At 36.7% G+C, this 20,731-nt stretch overlaps 2 protein-coding genes across 2 annotated transcripts; both read left to right on the top strand.

Moving 5' to 3' along the window:
* Positions 1-7,382: 7,382 nt before the first annotated feature.
* LOC148829532 (small integral membrane protein 30) lies at positions 7,383-9,156 on the top strand. Its single transcript, XM_088923334.1, has one exon. It carries the CDS (start codon positions 7,411-7,413, stop codon positions 7,603-7,605), a length of 195 nt encoding a protein of 64 aa, XP_088779460.1. The 5' UTR covers positions 7,383-7,410; the 3' UTR covers positions 7,606-9,156.
* Positions 9,157-11,732: 2,576 nt separating this feature from the next.
* On the top strand, positions 11,733-14,536 carry gpr85 (G protein-coupled receptor 85). Its single transcript, XM_088923333.1, has one exon. It carries the CDS (start codon positions 11,876-11,878, stop codon positions 13,004-13,006), a length of 1,131 nt encoding a protein of 376 aa, XP_088779459.1. The 5' UTR covers positions 11,733-11,875; the 3' UTR covers positions 13,007-14,536.
* The last annotated feature ends 6,195 nt before the right edge of the window (positions 14,537-20,731 follow it).

The raw sequence follows: 20,731 nt of genomic DNA, 5'->3' as shown, positions 1-20,731 counted from the left end.
TACCATTGTAAGAGGAAAGATTTCTCTAGACTATGTTTCATCTTAAATGATGCATTTTAACTTCTCTCTTTTACAGTGAACCATGTTCTCCTTGTAAAATATTTATAGGAAAAGAATTACACATGACCCTGTAATCTTTCTAATGGGTTTCATATGAATGGCTGTGTGCATCATGGTTCTATTAAAGGTGTTTTTAAAATGTAAAATTTAATAATAGAAATGGTCAGGTGCACTTATTCTAAGTACAAGGCTTACTAAATTGTGACACATGTTAAACATTCTAATTTAAGAAGTACAGACAGATTAATATGTAAGTAATATGTGCTTTGCAACTTAAAGTAAATCAAAAACTTATTGTACAATGCCATTTGTCTGCAGATACCATTTCCCAGTCCATTATTAAAAATGTTAATGCTTGCATTTAATAATGCATGAATATTCCTTTGTTCCAGATAACTTCCAGCTGACTGGAACACACAGACAAGATATGTAAAATGCTCTGCATTGTGACTGGACGACAACCTACAGTACTTGAATCTGCTGATTTTTATTTGACTTTTGGTTTTGACAGAGCCTGTTTAATAGGGCTTAACTTTGGTGCATGCAGGCTGGATGATTTGAATGCCAAAATGACACTTGTTCATACCACTTCAGTGTCTTCTGAAGTATCAGGTTAGAACTAATTTGCATGTACTGCTAGCAAGGAGCAGTCCAACACAGTTTTCATCTGCCAGCAAGCACACATTTATTAGACGTTCGCAGCTTTCATGATGCATAGAAGTGGAAGAATACAATAATTTAAACAGGAACTTACACCAATATGAATTAATGAAATTACTGAGCATATCAATGTGCAATATATTTGAGGATAAGCATATTAGGCTTGAATATCTAAAGAGGAACTGCAGTCCCAGTTTCTCATACTGGTTATTAAACCTCAGTAACAGAATTATTGCAAAATTGAACAAATTCCAAATTAAGCACAAAATCATGAACTTTATTAAAACACTATATAGTCATAATCTTGTCGGAAGCAATATTTTTATTGGATTAAAAGAAATGTATTCACAAGACTGCTTATTTACAATGTAATAGGGCCACTTCACTTCACCAAAAAGTTTAGTTGTCTTGTTCTGAATCACAGAATATGGCGCTGCGCATACCTGGAAATTAGTTTATTTTGTGATAATTGGAGATTTGGAGAATTGGAGATTTTACACATTATTGTGCACTGTACTGTATACTTTACTTTCATTGTGCTTGAAATGCACTCACCAATGGTGATTCTAACCCTGAAACATAAAAACAACATCGCAGTTTCCATTTACTATGCAATTTAGGATATTTAATAATGTTCTTTTTGCACACATCACTACTGAAATTCACACATTTTCTCAAATGCTATATTTGGGTACTTGTGCAACAACAATCACATCATTGTACTCAAAATCAAAATACTGCATAAAGCTGCAAAACTGGACAGACACTTGCACAATTTAGAATATATCAGAACAGGTTCTAAAGGTTAAGAGTAAGGTAAAGAGAAGGCTATGCAGCCCATCTGACTAGTTTGGTAATTAATAAGTAATCACACGGCAGGACAAGGAAGGGAAAACTCAGGGAAAGGAAAGGGAAAGGTTCAGTCTGCCGGAAGTGAAAATACACAAGAGGTACAAGAGAAAAGAAAAAGAACATTAAACAAAGAAAAAATGTGACCTTAGCACTCTCTCCACAATCCTATCCGGGACTGTCGCTGGAATGTTCTCCCCTTGCGGGGGTACCAGGACTGGGATCCTGCTCGGTCCTCCAGGGAGGTACTCAGTGTGCTCTTAAAAGTCCTTCACAACTCTACCTTGTCCAAAATTAGCCAGATCAGCTGTGGTTGCTAAGGCAGCACGTCGCCCTTCATCCAGGGCTCCACCTCCACACTGAACACACCCCACGTAATACCACAGCAGGTATTACCAGAATCTACATCACTGATATAAACTGAGAGTGGTAGTGGTCCTTGTACAGATCCCTGCAGTACCACACCAATTACTAATTATTATCACAAGACTTATAAATCTTAATACACTACATCTTACAGGTATTGCCCTGTATGTGTATGTAAAACTGTTGTTTCTTGTTCACACACCTATTACAATTTGTTTGTTGACATTAACTTTTTTAATTCCATGCTGACTATAAATGTTTTTATTCCCTATGATATTATTTCCATATCGATAATCTACTAGTTCAGTTTTTATAATTGTTTCCATTAACTTATATGTAACAGATTTCTGATTTTTAGTTACATGATTCAGTTTTTTAAATCATTTTATGGATGAATACTACATTCATAATTCTCCAGTACATGGTTTCTGTCCCTGTTGTGTGCAACTGTTGTAAAAGTTATGTCAAGGTCTTCTGAAAAACATTTTTGTTTGTGCACAATTGATAAGGTACCATGGGGCCCTGGAGGCTTATTAATCATGAGGGCTTCTAGTATCCGAAACACGTCTGTCTCTTCTATACTAATACTATCCTATACAGAACTATGTCTTTCCACTGCCTGGGGCATGTTGTTGACTTCTTCCTTCATGAACACCTCAGTGAAATACTAATTTTGTACATCAGTTATTTTCCTTGTATTGTCTAGAAGTTTCCCATTATTTTAAATGGTTCTTTTTCTGTTGTAGTAATGAGAGGAATGTCAAAACTCTTCTACACTATACAATAAGGTACATTAATGTAAAACATTAAATTTATGTGCTCAACTAAAATTTGCATTTCCAATCCTCACTAAAAGTGCAGGGTGTGAATGGCAGCTGTTGACGTGAAAGCTGCATGCAATGACAGGGTGATCAGGCAGTCAAAGCCAGCCCCCAGAATATCAACCCCTATGCTCAGAAATGACATTCCTCTCCTTCCACCCACAAACTCTTTAATTCCCAAAACTTCTGTCTTTTACAAGATAACCCTTTAACTGAAACGTTTTCTCTAGAACAGACCAAACATCTCATACAGTACCACCAACCACTTAGGTTCTATGGGCTTCTTGTCCATTTTTCTGAACTATCAATGACTGCCATCCACAGTAGATCCTTTCTGTTGCAGAACCACTATCTCACCTTCTATATTCCACAGCGCACATTCACTTGGTTCCTTTGTCCACTTCAGGATCACCTAGCAAGCACCACGTTTGTGCATCAATGTCATTGGTTGCTGCTCTTGCAGGAAGAACCCTAATTTTTCCCTGATTGCACTGACCTTTCTCTCTGAATCATTTCACATGGATTCCAAACTAACTCTAGAATGCTATCAGAAGCCACAATTGTCCTTTAACTATGTTCACACATTCCCCCAGCTCTTTCTAAATCTCTCCATTCATTTATAGAATTCAGCCTTCAATTCAATTCAATCTTTATTGTCCCATTAAAAAAATTAGTTTTACAGCACACTCCCAGCATAACAATACAGTGACAAAATTTTACCAACCAAGAAGTCAGTGCAACAGTGTTGCAGCAAGATAAAGGAGGAGATAGTTACGATAAATTGTTTGAAGGAGATATTGCCGTGGGGATAAAAGATTTCCTGTGTCTGTTAGTATTAGATCTGGGGACACAGAGGCACCTCCCAGACAGGAGAAGTGGGAACGCACAACGCAGGGGCTCCATAATGCACTTTACTTTCTTTGCCACTCTCTGTTTGGGTGTTTGCGGCTCTCTTCCCACTTCCCCTGGAATTTATCGCCCAAATCTCCACATATTTGGACCTCCTTTCCTATCCAAGCCCCCCGCCCATTTTGTCTCAAATTCTCATTCTTGTCTCTCTCTCCCCTCATATTTCTGCTTTCACCATTGTAAGGATTTTTCTCCAGAAAGAAGAAAAAGTAATGGGAAATAGCCAAATTCATCAGACCATTACAACACTCACTTAGCATGATGAAAACTAATATTATTCCTACAGTAAAAAGTGCCTGCGGGTTCTCCTCTTTTGCAGCTTTCCTGGTTGTGTGTGTGGGATAGGACAAAAAAAATAAAGAAGCTCCTCTGTATTAGAATATGGATTCAGGCATGAGTAGAGGCCAATAACCCCTCCTGCCTGGGGATATAAATATGTTTAAGATTTCCATTCTCGTTCCCATAATTTTCTGTACCTACAGACGAGTAAAATTATTTGATCATACAGTATTACAATGTAAAGGAAATAAACATTGTACTACTCACAGAATCCTGAATCTTGGATCTACTGTACCACAAGACCATACCAACTAATTTGGTCTCTTCTAGAAATGTCTAAATATTGCAGAATGTAACTGTAATTACAGAATGACATATGTTAGGAACATTTCATATTAATTTAATTTACATCTCGTCTCTCTGAAATGTGTTTAGAAAATGCATGTGCTAGAACATTAACAAATAACATTCTCATATACAATAGATCTTTTGTGTGTACTGCGCTTACTAATTGACAAATGATTTGGATATGATAATAATGATAAAGGTACTAACTGACTTTCTAAATTGACTTGTAAGGCTGTTTTCTTTAAATATATATTGATTTTGTGCATTGTAACAACCCACATTTTGAGAAAGGATCATTCAGATATCATGGATAATGAGGATGTTGATCGCATCTGTGCAATGTCAAAAGGGATAAAAACTGTATTAGCAATACTGTTTCATTAAGGGATCTGAAGAGCTTGTTCAGAGCTTCCCACAGTGTAATGACTGAAATGTGTTACCAGTTTGATAGATGAGTTAATTCACTTGGTGTTTGTATTAACTGGTAACTGATAATAGTTTTAATAATATTGGCAACATTTAATTTAGTCATTGAAAACACACCGTAAGACTGTCTCTCATTATTTCAATTGTCTTTTCGAAAACTGCATAATGTAGAAAAAAATAGAAAGTTTTATGTTTTTTTTTGTTTATAGAAATCCACAGCAAAGGTATTGCTAACAGTGAAAATTCAATAGAATTACAATGCGGCATATCGGGTGAGTGGGTTTTAAGATGACAGTGATTCATTCTAGAGGGTACACAAGGTCAGAGGGTAACATATTACTAATTAACCTTAGGCTCTCTCCTTTTAGTCTTCTGAATAACATGTTCACAATAGGACATAATGGAGTCTTTCTTACTCTAAATGGTGATACACTACATATGAATCCCAGTGTGTCTAATGCAACAATTATTGTTATCCAGAAAATGTTGCATACTCAATGCATATCAAATAAGTTGAGCAATGATTGCAGACTGTAGTAGTTCAGGTGGCTAGCTGCGTCAGCATGCATAGGCTGCAAAGGAACAAGTAATAGGTTTATTCCATGCTGAAAAAAAGAAGAAGGAAAACACAACGTTTCATCTGTGGATCCTTCTTCTGGTGTGAGAAAGACAGGGCAGTAAGCAAAGGAGTGAAGGGTGGGAGCAGGGGACAGAAAGAGAGGCTCTTTCTGATGATTGCAGACGCTCTTTTGTGAGATTATTCTAGAAGGCCAAACATTTCTTACAGCTTGATCAGAATTATGAAGATGGATACAGTATGTGTCCATATAAAGATCTACATATTTTAATACCTATCTTCTTTCTGCTCAGGTGTTTCCCTTTTTAAATCTATAGTTCAGGATTTTTCTACCTACATGTATTTCTCTGTTCTTGTCTACAATAAAATCCATCACCCATATGTTTGCCCAGTCTTAATTCTATCAAAACCTTCCTAATTCTTTTCAGGTTCTACACCATTTGCTAATCCTCCTATTTTATAATGAAATCATATGCAAACTTCACTGTTTTTCTACAGTACCTACAGTATATCTGAATCTAGTGTAACGAACAGTTCTTTCCGGACCCTATGCGGACGACACAATCTGAAGAAGTGAGGGAACACTAGGGAAACGTCATGCAGGAATACGGGGCTGAAGACAGGGGGGTGTGTCCAAGGTGCGCTGGTGCACGGGGGAAGGTGTGGCCGAGGCGAACAATCCGAGAGAGTAGTCCTTAGGGATAATCCAAAACGCAAGGGTAAGTCCAAAACCAGGAGATCCATCAGAACAAGATAAAAACCACGAAGGCCGGGTCGGAACCGGCGGACGGGGAACAGGAACGGGAACAGAGGTTAAAACCTTAACGGGACCAGGCGCTTCCAGGTCCCGGACTCGCACGATATGGAAATCAGATGCAGAGCCCGGATGAGCGTCAGCGCCTGGCTTTTAAGGTGGGCTGGGAATAGGGAACAGGTGCAGAGAATAAAGTCTTAGTGAAAGGGCTGGAGCACCCTTAAGGAGGGGGGACTATAATCGTGACATCTAGATCATTGATATAAATTAGGAAGAGCAGTGGTCCTAATACAGATCCCTGTGTTACTCCACCCATATTTAGAGAATCCACCTCTTATCTGTACTCTCTGTTTTCTATTGACAAACAGGTTCTCAATCCGAATTCATGCATTGCCTTGAAGTCTTTTGCCTCCTCTAGCTATCACTATTCAATATGTTGCCATTCCTTAGCTGGATCCACATGGTTAATTTCTTCATTATTTTCTCAAATCAGTTAAATATTTCACCATCTAGAAGTTTTCAGTTCCTATCCCAGATATTTTTTGTATTTAATATTTTACTGTTCTGTTGTTAAAACTGATTTAAAAAAATTATCCTCCATTGCCATATCCATTTTACCCATGATTTTATTTGGTTCATTACACTCCTTTTCCTTAACAGGGTTCTATATTTTTGGGGGGACCATTGGATCACGGTAATCTTTTTGATAAATTATTTAAATATTGAAGACTTGTCTTTCTGTTAATTTATTTTATGAAAAAAAATCCAAAACAAGTAGGTCAACGGCAATTCTTATTTATTTCATAATAATTTCTCCTTATTTGTTTTCAGGTGGTGTTTGAGCCAGGCCCACAAAGAATATCTGGTTTAGAGGGGTTGAACAGTCTTGAGCATGTATTAAGACACATGCTCCCTAATTCTAAAATCAGCTTGCCAGATATAAATTAATTTTTTGTTAGTTAAATTGCCTCTTAAAATGTTCCACATTCAACGTCAAAAATAATCAAAATAATACACCAAACAATTCTTAACTTATGATGTTATACAGTATCCGTTTACAAAAAAATGTCACCCCAAATAATTAGCTGGTTGATTACAATACAATACTGATTACAATACTATACGATGTCGACGTGATATTTTATTTGAAAACTGAATCTTCATTTGAAAGGATATGTACAAACATAAGAATAGTTTCTAATGCTGACTGAATAAAAGAAGCGCGCTGTGAAAGAAACCATGCAGAATAATTCTGCCCTCCCACTACCGTAGATAGGCAGGTGTTACAACTAACAGTAACAATAAGCCTGTCACGTAGGCAGGAAATGCACGCTGGTCATCTGATCAACTCGTGGAACAACATGGCTTCTGCTTTTACTTCTGACTTCTCTGGCATTTTTGTAGCACTTGGGCTTTTCTTACTGGCCTGTCTGCCGACCGCGGAAGCTTTTGACGGCGGAGATGCTGTTGCTTTGCTTTTGGGAATGACGGTCACCGTCGTCGGGTTCTGTGCGTGCTTGGGATGGTATGCAAGAAAAAGAAATGGGCAGTTGTGAGACCTGATGTGATGTGCTGTTGTCTTGTACCAGGCCTGCAGGCGGAAATTAGATGTGTTCCATCCCTAATCATCGTGGGACTTGCTCGATCCTTTTGTACACCAAATAATAAAATAAGTCATGTAAAGCTTTGATTCTGAAGTAGCTTTGCTCGGGAAAAAAAGGACTTCCTTGAAACCGAATTTAGACATCTCTTTCAGTGGAAAATAAACCCGCCGCCTTCCAAAATGGACACAAACGCGGTATTTGTCAGGACGAAGGGGGGACGAGAAGATAAACGTCGCAGACTTTGTATAAAAGGGAGGAGAATTAATTCCGATTATCCCTGGAAGGAGCCGGGTTGCCTAATGAATTAATCCCATCAAGACATTGGCGTCCGGATTGAAGGAGAGATGCGGAATTCCTCTGGGCCCCTTTGATGAGAAACACAGAAAAGTTATCTACAGCTTTGGGACTTTGACAACTTAAACGATATTGCCTTCTGTATGTTGTCATTTAGGGTTGTTTTCGAAAGTGAGTTAGTTCAGTTTGGACTTGGTGTCCTCAAATGGGAAAATTGTACTGTTCTTGTTCTTTTGTTAGGTTTTTCGTTCGCCTTTCTATTTCACAGCAATTTGAAACAGTAACTGAGTGTGGTCTTCAGCTATTAAGTGTAAATCTCTGTCTGGGATATATACATATTTAACCTTAAACGTACTGCTTTGATTCGCAGTGTTCTACGTGCTCGTTTGCATATTTTGATGGGGAGAGATACGGATATTAAATACTCTACAATAATTAAAAAAAAACAGCCATAAAGTTTAAGATATCGATTTCAACATCAATTACTTTTGTCTAGTTAAGTACAGAATGTAAACTTCATTTTGGCCACTTTTTTGAATGTTTAATTCAGTTTACATGTTTCATTTGTAAATGGGGTTAATCCCTAAATTCTGTTTTAAAAAAGTGTTACCCTGTATATTTGTCGTCTTCTTCCGTTTTCCCTGGTATTGACAAGTAAAAATCCGGTAGTGTACCAGAAAGATAATGCTCTCTGCTCTGGATTTATTTTTGATCGGTCGCATTTCAGGAGCAGCAGTTCACTTTCTCTTAAATTATTAAACATTAAGACAACCTTTTCATTTTTACAAATTGTTTTAAAGAGCACAAGAAGTTTATTAACTTCAAGATTGAGTTGTGGCAAAAGTTGACAAAAAAGCAAAGTCCAGGCGGTATATTTTCTTTTACATGTGAGAGTTGGTTATTTTTAGCTAAAATAACACGGGCCTAACACACGTTTGTGTTTTCATAGTGTTGTACATCCTACAGAAAATATTTTGTTTTGCTTTCGTGATTCAGTACTGTATACCAGTCATCTTACAAACCACATTATAAATGTCCGTAAAAGAGTATAATAATTAAAATAATTAAAGTGATAATTAAACCTAACATCTGCATTTGATGTAGATTTACCCCAAGGAAATGTTAAGCCATACAACCTGCTTTTGTTGCCTTAGTATACTCTAACAATGTATCCAATATATACATTCAAATAAACGTTTTACTTTGCTATGTCAGGTTTGTTTGATTTATTTCCCCTTTTAAAACTCTAAACCCCTTGACTGAAAGTACACATGCGTGCTAAATGTGTCTTTTCTATTTAAATAAAAGAATCATGTTGCAAACATTGAATATAAACAGCAGCCTTTAAAATGCGTACATCCCTGTTTAATTGCTGTATTTTAGAACTGATAAAAGGAGGACTTCTTTATCTTCAGCTTGTCTTCTTAACTTTAGATATTTTATGTTTAAATAGGAAGCACATGTGCTAACATATTTCTGTTTCCTGGTAAATGCGCACTTCCTGAGTGGTGATTCACTAGATTAAGCCTCTTTCGGGGGAACAAAATTGAATATGTGCACCAACTGATTGTATATTTATGAGGTTGGTGAAGGCGTAGCAGTGTATCAGAAGGAAACGTCACGGGGCAACGTTGCTACTCCTTAGTGCATTTTAATATGATCGGACAACCAGGTCACGATGTTCAAGTTTGCTTTGTGCCTTGTTTATGCTTTGTCTTTTGCAGGCAGACCGTGTTTAGTGAAAACCAATTAAAGGATCAGACCGTCTTCTAACATTAGAGGCTAGACAGTCAATCACAAAAGGCGGCATAGTGCTGCAGCAGCTTTTCGCTTTTTTATTCGTTAAATTCTATCTACAAAAGCAGATCTTACATAAAGCAATCTGGAAACAATGACTGCATGGGCAGATTGATTGGCTTACACTTATTGGACTGAAGCAACTCGGTTAAGTTATTTGATCCTCCTGTCTAGCCAGACAACTTCTCGAACTACCCTCGAATTTCGATTAACATAGGTCAGTAATTACCGTTGAAAATGTATCTTTAAATTAGCCACCTTCTCCGTAATGTATTTAAAATGTAAACGCGGTTCAGTGTTGCAACGATTGCCCCCTTTTGTATTCCCGATCTGCTCGTTTTCAGTAATAATGGACGGCGGGCACGCATATAACACGGAAAATAACCACTTTCAGAACCAATACTCCCGTTTTTGGTCGTGGTTATCGTAGTCACAGCTATACAGCTTTAAGAATATCTGCACATTTAATTCTGGGTGGTCTTCTAGCTCAGGAAAAAAAGTGGGCTATAATAAATGACAGAACCTTTGAAACTTATGCACAGCTTCGACTGAAATTAAGTGAGAAGGTAGCACACGCCGGAGTGTATGATTGATGAAGAAAATGTAAGACTATTGATGCTGCCCCCATTGAGCAGATGTTGCCGGGAGAGACCGTGGTGCTGCAACAAGAGACAAGACGCGTCTTGGATCACAAATAGGATCAGTGCGCATGCTCCTTGCATGCCCGTTTACTGTATATTCACTGTGAAAAAAGAGAACAGGCAACAAAACCAAGCTTTTTTACAGCAAAGTGACTTCTGCAATACAAATAACCTCTAGGGAAACAAAGAGGAAAATCAACAGGTATGGTTTTAATTCATTTCTTAGCAATTGTTTCAATTCCGTGTCTTGAAATGTGGTGTAAATAGCAGTCAATACCTATTACTTAAAAATGTTCTGCTTAATGGACGTGCAGTTTACAGTGTATGTGCAATTCAACATTTTACTGTCAAAACTGCAATGGGGGGAAAATCATCATGATGCGTCTTAGAGCGTACTTGTAAACGGAATTTAATATTTTAAATGTTGGTTATCATGAAAGGCACATCTGATGTCCACAGCCGAAGAGCTTCATAGTTTACTCGTTCCAATATCGTATTTTTAAATGCTACTTCAGTGGATCACAACGCGTATCCATTATACAGTATATGGAACAGTCTGTCTTATTATATTTCCTAGTCAAAAATATTGTTAAATTTTATATAAAATGGGAATGGGTGTGATCTCTGACTATTAAAACATCAAGAATAAAAATGTATGAGGTTAAAAATTACATTTCGAAAAGGAATTAGCTCAATTTGAGCATTTTGCCTTATCCGGGATATCAAAGCGCTGCAAAACAATAACCCCCGCTTAAACATATTTCTTAAAGGAGAACCTTATTAACGTGCAGCAAGTAATTGTAACAGCTAAATAGACAAAAACATAGATGCTTAGCGCTGTATGAACCCTCCATTAATTTTCAACAATGCATGAAGAGTGAGCTCAAAGAGGCTGCTGCTAGCTAGATACATAAATTCTGCAGGGTCTTTGGGTGTGATCAACAGCTTTCTGCTGCATTTGTATGAAATGTTTTGCGTTCTCTGGTACTACCAGGCTTCGATTGATTTTAAACCTTTGCTTCTATCCGCTGAAGAAATGTAACCATTAAACAGATTAAAATCCATAGCACAATAAAGATGAAAACTATTTCTTGTTTTCGATGTCACAAACTGACCGTTGGTAGTAGTAGATTAACGTTTATTTTTTTAAGAACAAAAAAAAGGAAAGGATATCTTCTCCTGACTGCTTTTTTATTTGTAGCGTGCAATGATGGAGAAAATAAAAAAATTGCTGGAAGAAAGACAGCTCTACATACAGTTACTGTATTCCCTTTGTAGTCAGATTAATGCAATGAAATCAGTTTGATATAAAAGAAAGCCTGATTGGTGGATAATATTTTTCAGGGCTTTGGGTGTGATGAAACAAAAGAACAAAGGATGCCTTAGAAGAGAGACTGCTTTCAAGCCCAGACTGTATTTTAAAGCACATCAATGGATCTATATCTTCCCTGTGCTTCTAGATCATGATACTTGATTGAAGCTATCTTCTTATGATCCCTCTATCTATGGCGAACTATAGCCATGCAGGTGACCACAACATCTTGCAGAATGTGTCTCCTCTTGCCACTTTCCTCAAACTGACGTCCCTCGGTTTTATCATCGGAGTCGGCGTTGTTGGCAATCTCCTGATCTCTATCCTCCTCGTCAAAGACAAAACCTTACACAGAGCACCTTACTACTTCCTGCTGGATCTTTGTGGCTCCGACATACTCCGATCTGCAATTTGTTTCCCCTTCGTGTTCACTTCAGTGAAAAATGGCTCGACTTGGACATACGGTACACTTACATGCAAAGTAATTGCCTTCCTAGGAGTATTATCTTGCTTTCACACTGCCTTTATGTTATTCTGCATCAGTGTCACCCGGTACCTTGCTATAGCCCACCATCGGTTTTATACAAAAAGGCTGACGTTCTGGACCTGTCTGGCTGTCATCTGCATGGTGTGGACTTTATCAGTGGCTATGGCTTTTCCTCCTGTTTTGGACGTGGGTACCTATTCGTTTATCAGGGAAGAAGATCAATGTACCTTCCAGCACCGATCCTTCCGAGCCAATGATTCCCTGGGATTTATGCTACTCCTCGCCCTCATCCTCCTTGCCACTCAGCTTGTCTACCTCAAGCTAATCTTTTTCGTCCATGACCGCAGAAAGATGAAGCCTGTCCAGTTCGTGCCAGCCGTCAGCCAGAACTGGACATTCCACGGTCCGGGGGCCAGTGGGCAAGCAGCGGCCAACTGGTTAGCTGGCTTTGGAAGAGGCCCAACCCCACCCACCCTGCTAGGAATAAGGCAGAATACCAACACAGCAGGCAGGAGGCGGCTTCTGGTGTTGGATGAGTTTAAAACTGAAAAGAGGATAAGCAGGATGTTCTACATCATGACATTCTTCTTTCTAACCTTGTGGGGCCCCTATCTGGTAGCCTGCTATTGGCGAGTCTTCGCCAGGGGGCCCGTAGTGCCAGGAGGGTACCTGACAGCTGCAGTCTGGATGAGTTTTGCCCAGGCAGGAGTCAATCCATTTATCTGCATTTTCTCCAACAGAGAGCTGAGGCGCTGTTTCAGCACGACACTCCTCTACTGCAGAAAATCCAGGTTACCTAGGGAACCCTACTGTGTTATATGAAGGATTCTTTTTTTCTGATTGATCTCTGGTTTCTCCTGTTGTACAGCTCTCCTCTTCAACAGGCTGAAGTGGACTGTCAATCAATCTCTTCAAAATATGATGAAACAACAATTGGAGTGTTTGCAGAGCATACGAAGAAGTGGAAATTGATAAGAAATGGTGAATCCTGGAGAACCTGTGTTTATGTTCTAGTAAACCGTTGCTGTGGAAATCTGTTTGAAACAACAACAACAAAAAACAAAACAAAAGACTGAATCCCCCTTCACTGGATTTGTGAAGATTATTCTTTGAGGTAGGAGTTATGAATAAAAGAAGCAGAAGGTTATCTCCAATGAATAAGTGAATATTGTTTTACATCTTTTAAAAAAGTTGCACTAAAAGAAGATGCTAAGATGCTGATTTGTTTAACAATTGCATTAAAAGAACTTCTCAGTTTTCTGAAAAAAAAACAAAACAAATGAAAAAGCAACACTTTATTTTACAACAGATTTTTCATTTGTAAAGCAAAGTGTGTCCTGGGTGGCCAACATTGTTGGATTACACCTACACAAGAGGAGTTTGATTTCAATGTAAGTGTTTGTTTTATTTTTTTGGGGGAAGGGTGATATTGTGTGCTTTGAAGTTGCAACTTTATTAGAACATATTTATGGTAGTTTTATTATTCATATTCATATTTCCCTCTTGACTGACATTGTTATTTTTCTCTATATTTTGTTTTCTTTGGAAATAAAATGAAGACGTTTTGGGTGGAAATGCGCTTTTCTAAGCAAACCCCTAATTTCCAGTTGTCAAGGTATTGTTAAGTGTATCACAGTCCTCCCTTCCTGCGTATTGCAGTCTTACTGATGCTACTCAAGGTATTATTGCCTTAATGGTTATAATATAGTTTTGCTATCAAGTAAACTCTAGGCTTTACAGAAGCTGTCTAGAATCATTTTGGAGTGCATGATGATTTAAAAGCTTTTCCACATGCTACCCCTGGACTCCTTCAGAGACCCTACACAGCAACAGTGGCCTAAATTTGGAAAGGTTTGCTCTATTCCTGAGTGTGCTTAAAATCACAGGGAGCTCTTGTGTATTTCTGTATGTTGGACAGTTGTCACGTTGAGACCAGAGCCTTAGTATGAAATCTTGCACAATTTGTAAAAAACAAGAAAAAAAATTGTATTAAAGGCACACTGTCTTGTTTATAATTTCTGCACATTTGCTCTAATGATTGTTTTGAATTACGTTTTACTTTTTCTCTTGTGACAAATTTAATATTTATTCCTTATCATTTTTAGTATTTTAGAGGTAGATGCAGTATAAAGTATGTGAGTCTTTCATTTTCAAGGGTCCGGATGTTGGTATAATTTAGGATTGCGATTTTGCCAAAAGTTACTTGTGTAATCTGTTGCTTAAATTTTGGAAATAAAATTTTACATTTTGCAAATCTGTTTTTTTCCTTCAGCATGTAAAACATAATTTGTGGAGACATTTATTTCATGTTCGATAATGATTATTATGCCAAAATAAAATGTTGATGAAAGGTGTAATTTGCTACAATTTTAAGTCAAACTGGGTCTTTCAAACCAGGCACAGCAATAAAACACTTTCAGCTAAGACAAAGGGTTGTAAAACACTTATATTCATCCATATAAATCACTTCAGACTGTTCATTTCTTTACAGTATTTACAGTTTAGGTGATTTCTCTGCCCACAGTTTTCCAGAGGATTTGCATTTTTTAGTGGGAAATGTTAGCCTTATTAGAAGTGGTATAAGTTACAGACAAGAGGACTTGGTTAGATTTCTTCATTTACTGAGCTATTTCTATTTGTTAAAAATGCAACTACACTTTGTAATGTAAACTATATTTGTACTGTATTTTACCTATATTTTACTTAAAATGTCTGATGCCATTTCATTATTTTTTAATTGATTGGTCAGAACCAAATACTGTAACTTGGCCATAATGTTTAATTTGTCTGTTACAGAGTTTTGCTTAAAATCTTACCTCCAAAATGTTAACACACAAAAATGACTGAAAACAAAATCTAAAACTTGTTTAGAATTAGAGGAGAACAAACATACAGTATGATTAGCCAATTCCAGGAAATTTAAAAAGGCATTTTACATTAAGCAATTAGTGTCTTGAGCAGTGTCATTAATGCTTTACCAACGGGTCTTCAACTGTTTTACGGTTGCCTTGTATCAATTTGCATTTCACAGCCTTCTTGGGCTGCCATAATGTCCCCTTTCATGTTTAATGTGATGCTGTCAGAAACGGATCATTCTGAATCATTTCTAACCCAGTTCCTAATGTACTGTGTGTTTTGTGTGCAGCAGAGGCTTGATTTATTTAAAATTTCATGGAGAAACACCACTGCAGATAAGAAGTAACCAAACAATAAAATGGATGCCTTTGCACTGCTCACTTACTGTTCTGTGTTGTACATTTTTGGCATAACTAGCCAACCAGTAAATGCAATGTTTTTCATTACCAGTAACCTGTGAAGGTGACAGTCACGGGCCCTAGATATGTTTTGAGCTGCACAACTCTTCAGATACGTACCTGGAGGGTGTCCTCCCGGGATATAACTCACTATTATAAAAAAAAGAAGAAAACCTCAAAGAAGAAAACAAAAAGTCTCCTTCACCTTTCAGTGTGTTTTCTGCCTATATTTATGTCTTTTGTTTTCTAAGTGCCAAAAAGCAGCATAACTCTGCTGTAGTTTTAGACGAGCACAGTAAATATTAATAGTGTGATGTGCAGTCAACAAACAATTAAATTTGTCTATGTTGAATCTCAATTTAAATTGCCTTTTTTCTTTATTTTAAATTTACTGTCTTTTTTATCTGATCTTCTAGTCAGTAGCTGGACTAATATATGCTGAGCAGTTAAATGCTTCAATTACTTTCTGTTTCTGTTCTTTTAATGAGTTTTTGTGTACACAACTAACTATTTTTAGTTACAGTGAATAATGTAGATGTCCCTTGGACAATAAATGAAAATAGCTTATTTGGAAAATTCATGAAGATGTCTTTCAACCTTGCCTATGTTCTTAGGCACTTGTAAAGTGATTGTTTTTATTGACAGAGAGATGAGCATGTAATTTTAACACTAACCGGATAAGCCATTTCAACTTACAGTTCAACAAGCCTGTATTGTTTAATCCTTTATTTAACCAGATGAGTTGCATAAATAATTTCTAAATTCTCATTTAGAAAGATGACCTGGAGAAAACTCACGCAGCAGGGCATTTTACAGGAGCAGTCTGATCGAAGTACTTTGCTCGAGGGCACAACAGCAGCACCCTGGACTTGACCTGAAGGAAACCAGCTGCATGAAGCTGCTTAATATGCTTTTGTAACTACATGTTCTATTATTATGACATTTTTGCATTTCCCATATAATGAGACACTTCTGTGCCTTCATTCCTGTTTTCTGCTGCAGGCTGAGTGCAGAGCATTGCTAAAGAGTAGTGCCCTATCCAGAATTTGAACCCACAACTTTACAGCCCTAACTACCACATTATACTGCTTCCTAGTTTCCCTTAGGTTTGCTTTTCATTGACATTAAGAAATGATTTCAGCTGCTTATTATCACACAGGTGAGATTCGCAGTGACAGTAACAGCTATTTTGGACATAGTGTACAGAGTTGTGTAAACAAAACTGTGGGAGGAGGGCAAATTGTAATCTCGCACTTCCTGTCTCTTATATATACATACTCACCTGCTACAGTATGTACTTCTTTTCACACTTTTTCTAGCATTCTCCTCTCCCATCTTCACCCTTGCAGCTGCCTCACTGGTTCATTCCTCATAAGTAAGGGGGGTTGTGACAACTCTGATCTTACAGCCAAGGCTGTTATTTCCTCAGCCGGGCAAGTCAACATCAAACACTAAAGTATTAAGTACATAATTCCTTAATATTTGTTGGGCCTTTTCATTGCAATTAGAATTTGGCCAAGCTATTTAACTACAGGCCTTTTATGAGCAGAACACACAGAAGAACATAGTGATCATTTTACCATATTACTAGTCCACTCAGTCTAGTATTAATATCTCATAATATTCCTCCTAATATTCCTATGTGTTTGTGGAAAATTTGAAGTTCCAGGAGTACAAAACAATTTAAGGGAACTGTGAACACTTCAGCAATTGATGTGAGGGAGTTTCTGACTTTATAAACTTTTTAATAAGGCCAAATGTAACTCTAGTATTTATATCTTTAATTACATAAATCAGATACATATTGTATTTAAAAAAATGATATGGTAAAATGTCCACATTCAGAAATGTTTAATTTAAGATAATTCATTTTCTTACCACCAGGATACAGCATATTCTAAACCACTGTTGGATTTAAAATCAGCAGTGAGCAATTATACAATAATAAGGATAACAGTTTGCTGCGAACGTAATGGAGCTTCTTTCAATCTTGTGATAAAAGCAGATGGATGTTAAAAAGTATTAATCCAGCAAAGCAAAATAATATGGTAAAATATTGTTGCTCAGTTTGTTTACAGTGTAGGAAAAATGGCAGACATAATTGAATTGGATTGAATTTGTATGATATATTTATGACAAATTCCCTATATTGTTATAAAATCAAATTCTTTCAGTTGTCTTAAATTAAGTCTTTCTCCACACATATAACTGTATTCCTCTAATGATACTGAGCATATTTCACGAGGAATAATGACATCTGAGAATCAGGCACTTTGTGAATGTTTATTGAGTATCTTAAGTATAATTAGTTTGCTTTAATCTGCTTGATTAACTTTGGTTTCAAATGTTCAGAAATACCCTGTTCATTTTCTTCACAGTCATCTGTACAGGGATGCGAACAAAATTAATACTGTATATGGGCTAAATCCTTTCCCCCTGACTTGTCTGGATATCACTTCCAATGTTTTGAACAATCCTGTGCATGGCCTCTTCACTCACAGAGTAAGTGAAATCTCAGACTTCTGAAATACTCTAGTTTAAATAAAGAAAAGATTCACTAAAAAACAGTGTTGCTTAACCTTTCATGTTTTAAAATAACTGTGTCACAGTTGAAAATAAATGTGTTATATCTCCCAACAAGCATACCAGAATATGCAAAAGGCAAAAAGCTGTAGCATGAAACTCATAAAAAATAAGATAATTATCAGTCCCTTTAGGTCTCCATAAACAATGTGTTACTGGATTTATCATCAGTCTTGCTTATGCCTATTATGGATGACTAGAGCACCAGAATGCAAATTCTTTGGTAGGTATTTCTAAAACTTAGAAACACAAGAATCAATCAAGAGGGAAACATTCACCCCATATAGCCTGTTTGGTTGATTCCTATTTTTGTGCTAAGACTGCATCCAGCTGTTTCATGAAAGTAGCCATATAAGAAGTACATCTGCTCTGTTTCCAATGCACCTTGTGTCGAGTGATATTCCATGGTTCATTTTTCGGGTTTCATTGCTGATTGTAAAGAAAGTCATTGAGTTGACTTCGTCAGTGCTTTTGAGTATTTTCAATATTTGAATCAGGTCGCTTCTTGTCTTCTGTTTCAATCTAAAAACATTCTCTTTTAGCCTGCCAGATGAGGACTCCATTGAGCTTGGGAATGTGCTTTTTTGGTCTTCGCTGGACTAAGTTCAATGGAGCAAAATCTTTTTGTGTTCTCATCTCCAAAATAAAAAATTGTATTTAAATCTTAGTAGTGTATCATACATCACATCACATCACATCACTTTCAATAACCGCTTATCCAATTCAGAATTATGGCGGACCAGAGCCTAGCCCCAGAAGCTAGTTAGCCTATCAACATTTCTTCTATGAGGAAACCAGAGCACCCAGAGGAAACCCACGTGAACACAGGGAAAACATACAAAACACCACACAGATAGCGCCCCAGAAATCGAACCCAGGCCCCAGTGCTGTGAGTCAGGAATGCTTGCCACTGTGCCAACCGGTTCATCATTCAATTTAACATAATTCATTACATTTAAAATCTTACTTAAATTTAAAATTACACGTCTTAACATTGTTTGCCTGTTTAATGTCTTCCACAGATTGTCTGGAAGATGTAAATTTTGTCAACACAGAGATTTAACCTCTATACAGAAGGAGACTCTTCATATTTCTCATTTAACATCTATAGTTTATATTTCTGCTACCTACTGTACTTGTAACAATCTGCACTTGAGCTCATTCACCAATTTTCTTTCTTGCTAATCCTCTTACTGTATATTAGTATAATCTGTCAATGTAATTGGTTTACTTACTACACCGGAATCTAGATCACTGATATGAATTAGGAAGAATAGTGGTCCTAGCACAGATCCCTGTGGTACTTCACTAGTTACAGCACACCAACATGACCATTCATCCCTTATCTGTGCTGTCTTTTTTGTATCTGACTAGTTCTCAATTAAAAATACATGCATTTGTGTGAACATCTACTGCCAGCCAAGTTTTTTGAGGAAATTTATCATATGTCTTCTGAAAATGTAAATATACAGTACCATGTCATATGCTTTGTAGCCATCACTGCTGTTGCTTGTTCAAAGTATTATAAAAAGTTAGTTAAGAAAGGCCTAATTTTTGTAACTCCTTTCTGGATAATCTTTAAAATGCTGAACACAGATTATTCACTAGTTTAGTTGTAAATATTGTTCCATAATCTGAGTTGGGATAGAAGCAATAATTATTAGCTTACAGTTATCTGAATCAGTTAGTCACCCTATTCATGGGTAGGCGCTGCATTAGAAATATTCCAGTCTTTGACTGTTAAAAGAACTTTGTTAACATGAATTTGTTAACTTTGTTAATACATGTATTAGAATACAGTCAGGCATCAAATTTGTTTATCTGGAACATTCTTGTACCTGCAACACTTCTACAGTTTTTAAAATATAATTTTAGGTTTCATCTTGCTCAGGCTTAGGCATGCTACTGTATTTAGTTTTTCTTTGGGAAAAATCGTGTGTGAAATAGATATTTTATATATTAGTCATTTCCACTTCATCTTGTAAAAGTTTAAATTTTTATCTGTGACACCTTACTTCATCCTCTACTGTTCTTTTGCTGTTGTAATATAATATTACAGCTAAACTTTTATAATTTATTTTAACTTCCCGTGCAATATTAATTTAATATCTATTCTTGGATTTTCCAATAAGGCTGCTTGCCTGTGTTTGGAATTTGTTGTCCTTCCTGTCTATAATTGCATGATGTTCTTTTTCTATCATTTTATAAAGTACTTTCTATGTTCTTTTATTTTTCTTGAAGTGTTTGTTAAATTATTTAGGATACAGCTTTCTAGACTTGGAACAGAATCCCATTGTGGTATCTGTTCTTTGCTTCAGGCAGAATTTCTTTAAAGTCTTGTCATTCATTTTCTGATTATTTCATATCATATCATTTCATTCTACTTCTCTTAAGCTCTGTTTCCTTCCTTTATAATCCATACTTTCTGAACTTTTGTTCTGGACTGTACTTGTAAAATATCAAAATTATTTAAAAACATCCCAAATTCTGATCGTGATTCCCTGATGGTTCTCTCACCTTTGGTTCCTTACTCTAATTTAATTGAAAAAACGGCATCAACACTGGCATTCTGAAATGTAAGAGTTTGAGTTTGAATATGGACGCTATGTCTACAATTTCAATTTGGTTTTCAGACATAACTAATGGCATTCTAATCTGTGTTAATAAAATGAAAAACTCCCACAATGTTCACTTCTTCCTTTGCATTAAC

This window comes from Atractosteus spatula, chromosome 8 (assembly GCF_055471065.1).
Source record: "Atractosteus spatula isolate fAtrSpa1 chromosome 8, fAtrSpa1.hap1, whole genome shotgun sequence".
Lineage (NCBI taxonomy): Eukaryota > Metazoa > Chordata > Actinopteri > Semionotiformes > Lepisosteidae > Atractosteus > Atractosteus spatula.
This window is presented reverse-complemented; position numbering and strand designations above follow the sequence as displayed.